Source organism: Austrofundulus limnaeus, unplaced genomic scaffold (genome assembly GCF_001266775.1).
Source record: "Austrofundulus limnaeus strain Quisiro unplaced genomic scaffold, Austrofundulus_limnaeus-1.0 Scaffold205, whole genome shotgun sequence".
Taxonomy (NCBI): Eukaryota; Metazoa; Chordata; class Actinopteri; order Cyprinodontiformes; family Rivulidae; genus Austrofundulus; species Austrofundulus limnaeus.
In genome coordinates this window covers 796,347-803,304 of record NW_013952607.1, presented here as the reverse complement: position 1 = coordinate 803,304, position 6,958 = coordinate 796,347, and the positions used below count along the sequence as shown (strand labels likewise).

Here is a 6,958-nt window from a genome sequence, read left to right as displayed (position 1 = left end):
ATGGTATAGTATTTAAATATATGCCTGAGAAACACATAATGTTGGCCCTTTAACTGCCGTGCATATCACAAGAAAACCTGCATAAACGGCAATAAACGGTCGGCTCAAAAGTTTGCATTTATGAGGTTTGTCAGTCAGACAGAAGCTTGAAGTTTTTAACCAATCAAATGGAGCTCTTCATATTTTTAAAAAGAAATTCATACTGGAATGGAAACGAGTAGTTTTTCTGTTTTGTTTTTTGACAAACACTACATAAATTTATTTATATATTTGTTCATTTATTGCAAGTCATATCGTCATCGCAATATAAAGCACTTGTTATTGCACCTCACAAGTTTTCCTAATACTGTGCAGCCTTAGTCAAAATGGACTTTCAATCTAGATTTTCTTCTAGGTTTCCTGTTTAGGGAACTGAAAAAACAAAATGTTTCAGCGACCGAGACTTGGTTKAAAAGTGGAATAAATAAATTTGTGAGCTAAAGTTTTGCACCATTCTTAACCACTCMATGAGCAGTTAAGTCAGGCTCTCCATTTCCACTTTTTTTGAAACACTGATGTAAAATTTATTATATTTTTATAAAAACAATAATCTTTTAGTTTCTAGAAGACCAAGTTGCCATGTAAAAAGTAGTTTCTTCTCTCCTCACCAGCAGGTCCAAGTAGGTCACGTGTGTCTGGATGTTGTGTCTGTCGTCAGATTTGACTTTGGAGAAGTTCTTGAGCTGAGGTTTGGCTTCAGAGCTCAGCGTCTCCATGAAGGGACTCATCCACTGATAACAAGGAAACACGCTCTCCCAAGTCAGGCCTGGAGAAGAAAAACCCAGGAAAAATACGAGTCAGTTTGAGGTTATCGGCTTTTCGACTAAATATAAAAAGAAAGAAGGACTAAATCAGGCGCTGAAGGTGAAGAACGTACCTGAGACTTTATGAACGATGTCAAACGTAGAGAAGTGGCAGAAGGCAGCAGCTGCGAGGACACTGTAGCTGTAGTCCAACGAGCAGATGTCCATCATACACAAATCTAACAGCTGGGAAAAGACAAAACAGATCAGCTAAAAATGAAATCCTCGAACGACCCAAACATTGGAGTTTTTGGACCCACAGTGGGGTCTTAACCCCAATTTTCTATAGATGAAACCTTAAAGTTCCTGTGACATCAATGTTTTGATAGAAAAGTGAATGCACTTTTGGAAAGACAACATTAACATATTACAAAAAAAAAGTCACGTTGCTCAGACGGACAGTTGAGATATTTGCATGTGAAATAACAGGAAGTGATGTCAAAGGAGAACGTCTGCACGTGAATATTAAAATATACTTTTTACCAATTATTTTAATATTTTAGGTGAATTCCAATCATCCTACGTACAATGTGTTAACATTTTTAAGACTTCTGAAAGATTGATTTAAGACATTTTAAGGTTAATTAAAGCCTTATTTTTGTTTTGATGAATTCAATGACTTTTAAAGACTTTTTAAGGATCTGCAGGAAACCTGTTTCCATCACTGCTCAGACTGGAGCTTTAACGTGACAAAGAACCATATATTTCAGCTCCGTCGGGGTACCTGGGTAATCTGGATGTACGTTTCCTGACAGAACTGAGGCTCCAGGAAGTTTTCTCCGTCTTTCTGGGCTTCCACTTGCGAGTACAGCTTCAACCAGGAGATGGGCGTCTCGGGACACAAGTTCCAGTCCAACGCCTGCAGGTGAGAACGACCACGTCAAGACCGAAGTGCAGGGAAACAGAAGAAACTTGGGCTAAACGATGAGGAGAACAAGCTGGTGYACCTTTAATATCTGAAGCTCGATGCGCTGGATGTCCCACATGTCACACGCTCCGTCCGTGACGTAGGCAAACTCGTAGATTTTAGGGGGATAAATTTCCTTGAAGAGGTAAAAAAGGGGAAAATCAAACTGAGCAGAACTCCACGAATGATGACACAAAAAACAGAATCTGCTTATTTTAAAGTTAATTGCACATTTTAAAATAAATTTTTTAAAAAAAGGTAAAACTCACTTCTATTTTGGAGGCGATGAAGAGCGCGGTGATGCCGATGAGCTGCAGGTGATCCTTGCTGACGTCCTCCTGAGTCAGCATGAAGCGGTCGAAGTAGTCCTGGGCCAGGTACGCCGTTTGTCTGTGGAGGCTGTACACCTCGCTCACCTGCGCAAAAGATGCAAACATTAAATTCAGCGCCAAACGGCTCTTAACGCACCCAAATACATGACAACATGTCCAGGCCCGGTTCAATAAACCCACCTCCAGGAGCCAGTCCAACAGGATGGCCCTCATTTTGGGCTGCAGTTTGGGGTGCCGCGTCAGGTAGCTCTTATCATGAACGTACTTCAGCTCCTTGTTGAGCATCTTTATCCACACGTCATCTGAACTCGCCCAGCTGCAAAACAAAAACAAACAAAAAAAACTTTTAACTTGGTTCAAAACGGCCAAAATTCAAACACTTAAGTCATTTTATTTGTTTGGATCATTGTGCAATTTTAGCCCAGTGATTAAAAGACAATAGTCGATAACTTTGTCACAGATTAGACACATGATCAACTCACACATTTAAATTTATTTAAGGGCTGAATTCAAAGTCAACAAGTCCAGATGGGCGGAGTGTCAGATGGCCAACAAAGGGGAACGACTCGGGCCGAGATAGGCTCATTGAGGTGGAAATACCTGAGGCGAGGAATCGGCGAGGCCTTGATGAAAAGGTTCTTGAATCTGTACTGTTTGAAACTGGATGAGTCAGAGGGCTCCAGCTCTTTGTGGGGAGTTTCAATGAGAACGCAKGGACTCGGGCCCGTCTCCAACCAGCACTTCTGGAAAAACAGAAACACGCCCAACTTGAAATGGGAGTCTCACAGAAGAGGAAAAACATGTCAGGTTTACTGATCTGACAATGATAGGAAAAATATGTAGTAGTATTAAATACATTTGAAGTTTCATACAAATATTTTAAGCTTTTGTGTTTTCTACATTTTTATTTTAAAGCTAATGATTGTAAGCGTAAAGTCTCCCCTGAATTACTTTTCCTTGTTTTCTTAGATTTCCTCATGGCATCTTCTGCTTTAAACATTTAAAGTACAGAAATGTTTGAAAAAAGTACCCTTAAAGGTGCAGTTTCTAATTCAGATAAACAGTGACACCTTGTGTTAAAAAGAAAGTACTGCAGGCCCATTCACATTACTACACAAGTTCCTGCATGCAGCTTGACACTGACTACATGAAAAAAAATCTAAACWAAAAACTAAAAAARGCAGGTTAGTTGCTTTACTGCTACTTATAAGTTAAAGAAAGTTTTTTTTTACACTGAGTTTATAAGCAGAAGGGTGGACCACCCAAACTACTGATTATAAACTAATAAACTATTGTGTGTGTTTGTAACTGATAAGACGTCTGCTCTGAACGTGTTAAGGCTGAGGATGTCTGGAAACACTTTACCTGTATTTCATAGTTTTGTTTCTTGTCAGCAGGTTGTAGCTTTTTCTTAGAAGGCTGAAAAATAAACGATTCAATCAATGTTAAAAAACAAACAAACAAAAATGTGTTAAAGAGCCAATTAGATTATAGCAAAACAAAAATCTACACACACCTCTAACTTTCTTTTCTTCAGTGGGGGTCTGGCTGCTGGTTCAGGCGTATTTGAGTCTCTGGCTTGAAGAGTCACGCGAAGACTGAAATACAAATAAATCAATCTTTAACTCATTTATGAAAAAAAAAATTAAACATAGGAAACATTCAGACATTCAGAGCTGGACCACAATTGAAATTTCTTATTTATTTGACTTACTTTTTTTTTGACGCAACAGAAAATGTCTTTTAGTAGTTTTTAAGCTCCCGCATTAAGTGCAATACAGACACTGAATATTAGATTAGATATTCTTGTACGACTGCATCACTTTTCATGCCAGAGTTTCAGACTAAACTCTGATGCTGAGACATGATGAAGCGGCTCTAATGTTACCATGTGCAAGAACGTGTAAAATAATGAGATGTCAAGCTCAGAGTATGTGTTGGGAATAACTCAGCTACTATTACACTACATTTTAGCTCAATTTCTGTTCAAGTAACTGAGTTACAGCCTCCTTCTGTTTGCTAATATTGATTAGCCGTGGCGGACATCTTGGATTATATCAACTCCAAAATGTAAAATCGGTTTAAGATGTACGCCCAACAAATATTACACGAGTTAAATTGAAAATCCATCCAGATATTTGATATTTCGCTAACAAGGTTAATTCCAATCGCTAATGGTAAAATTTGAAGCAAAGATCTGGAGAAATATGAGCTACAATCACCCCTAAATCATTGCTTTTTTCATGTCTTCTAAGGTTAGTTTACTGTGGTGGCCATCTTGAATTTTTTTTTTTGGCTCCAAATGTTAACCAGTCATAGAGGCACACATGAGAAGTATTTCCTGAAAAGCTTCATTAAAATTCATCCAATGGGTCAGGAGACATTTTGGAAACGGACAAACTCGAGTAAAAGCGCGATCTGCTTTTGCCTTTTGGTGGCGATTAATAACGTCCAGTAGAGTGTTATATAATAATCCCCTGTCCCATCCTGAGCTCAAAACTTTATTTACTGTAAGAAACAGGACAAATTAAAGCCATGGAGCCACGCTTACCTGCGTCTGGACATGTTGCCAACTTTAATTATAGCCCCCTGCAAAAAAAAAAGCAAAGAAAACAAGTGATTAGATTTACAAACCTTTAAAACATTAACAACAAAAACACAATAGAGAATATGTGAGCTTATATTAATATCTTGAGCTAATATTAAAACCTAAGATCAAACTAGATATTACATAGAAGTTACTGATGATATCATGTGGCTCAAAATGGCAAAAAAAAAAAAAAAGACTGGAATAAAGTTAAAAAGAACCCAGCTTTGTACTGGTGAGTCCTGATGAAGCCATGAGGGATTTTTGATGGTTTCAGATCTAAAACTGCCTCATCTACAGCTTTAATCTGAAGCTCCTTTATAAMCTGAGACTAGTTCATGATGACATTATGAAGCATTAGCTCGCCACCACCATTACAGGGACCAAAAAAAAACCACCTGAGAAAACAACAGTAAGCTCTAAACTTGAGCCGAACGACCGCATGTGAACATTATTCAAGTCATCAGCTCATAATGGCGAGGTTAAAAAGAGTTTAAAGCTAATTACACAGAGTCCAAACTAGCCAGCCAAGTTCTGTAAGCTAGTATGGTGGCAGCTGCTGTCAACGAGGGAGAAAAGGGGGGCAGCGAACTCGCTCGATTTCAGACAAAAAAAAGTTCAAAAATACAACAAATTAACTCGAGTTTCACGACTTGAACGACGAGGCACACGTCTATACCTACCTTCGGCGTGGTTTTCGGGGTTAAAAGTTGTAAATTCCGAGCTTTTATCGAGGATTGAAACTCAAAGGCGCGCCAATTTCCACAACGCAAAAGCGGGAGGATTTGAGCCCAGCCTCTCAGCCTGCCCCGAGGTTCTGCGAGGGAAAACCAGTAAACAGGACCTCCAACATGAGCCATGTTTACTTTAAACCGATACCAACCGGTCAAATATACTGCCATACCGCWCATACCTGGGTAGGAACCGATTCAAAGCCCGCTGGGCGCCAATAAAGTCGGCTAAACTGGGACTGCACCGAAGCTACAGTGTGGTGTGGAGCTACTGTAATTAGCAAACTAAGCCCGGTTTCTGCTAACTAGGTCAACAATAACCAGTTACCCCACGAACATTTACACGAATAAACCGATCTTGTTCAGGATTAACAAATAAACACATCTAAATCCGGTCGAGTTTAGTTTGAACAACAGTTTGAAAAGAATAGATGACGATTTTAAGCCTGAGTGTTTGGAGAAACAAAACTTGTAGATGTTCCCATTAAAACATCAGGTCAAAAACACAAGACCAGACAAGGTGCAGCAGATTGATCTTCTCATGCAAAGTCAGTTTAGTAAAGTTTAATCCGAATTAAAGCTATATCTGTCTACAATTCCTGCATTCACCCCAGTAACAACACGTTACATACAACTTGATCAGGACAACGATTCTGAACGAAAGGAGCTCAGGAGGCACAAAATCTGATGAAAAAGTCTCTCTTATCAGGTCAGGCTGTCAGCAGCAGGTCTTACCTCTTCAGTGAAGAATGAATGACTGCATCAGCTGTGGCGCCGGCGCCAATCCTTATATCCGCATCTGTCTGCGGTCGCCACTGCGCATGCCCGTTCCCGGTTAACACAAACGCGCTAAATGTTCAAATCCGAGCGGTGATTATTGGAAACGGTCACCGCCGAATGAGGTGAATTTACTCCGCTCTGCTTCCTGGCGATGCGCTGTGAGCGTTAGGCACGATTCAGAGGCTTATTTACGATGTTTTAGCAAAGCCTGCGTTCATTTCTAACGGACACGGAAGCGCTGCGAAGTTTTGTGAAGCGAACAGCTGTTTCCGCTCGTCGCGGTTGAGTTTTAACGATTCGCCGGACGTTTAGGATCATCTACAGATCAGGAGGACACGTCTACGCAGCGGTTCCGTGGAGATTTACATGAGTTTTAAAACTGATACCGAAACTCCTTCCGTATACGGAGCCCGCCTGTGGGCGGGGTTTGTGACGTCGAGCCAATGAGAGGGTCGAGCGGTGATCACCGCGTGCTCAGTTTGAAAATGTAAACACAGCGATCACGTGGAGGGGGATGCTGTCAAACAGAGCTGCTGCTGAGACCAACTTTTCTTTCTGTTTTYAACCAAGAAAAGATGAATGAACTTTTTGAGTGAAACAATTAAATTTAAACAAGCAAATAAATAAATAAAAAATAAATAAATAAACAAATAAATGTTTAGCCTTGATTAAAAGAAACCATACCTTATACCAGTGGTTCCCAAACTTTTTATCTTCTGACCCACAAAATATCCATGGCAAAAACTTGTGACCCCAAATATTACTGGTCTGAGTACACA

General features: G+C 40.0%; 1 protein-coding gene across 2 annotated transcripts; it reads right to left on the bottom strand.

Moving 5' to 3' along the window:
* Window positions 1-647: 647 nt before the first annotated feature.
* ccne2 (cyclin E2) lies at window positions 648-6,470 on the bottom strand (the record flags this gene model as incomplete). Of its 2 annotated transcripts, none has more annotated exon segments than XM_014018928.1 (11): window positions 648-805; window positions 917-1,028; window positions 1,567-1,701; window positions 1,790-1,885; window positions 2,019-2,165; window positions 2,262-2,397; window positions 2,682-2,824; window positions 3,447-3,500; window positions 3,598-3,679; window positions 4,633-4,670; window positions 6,135-6,470. In XM_014018928.1, coding segments are annotated over 10 exon segments (1,077 nt in total), but the record flags the coding sequence as incomplete, so codon positions are not given.
* Window positions 6,471-6,958: the final 488 nt, after the last annotated feature.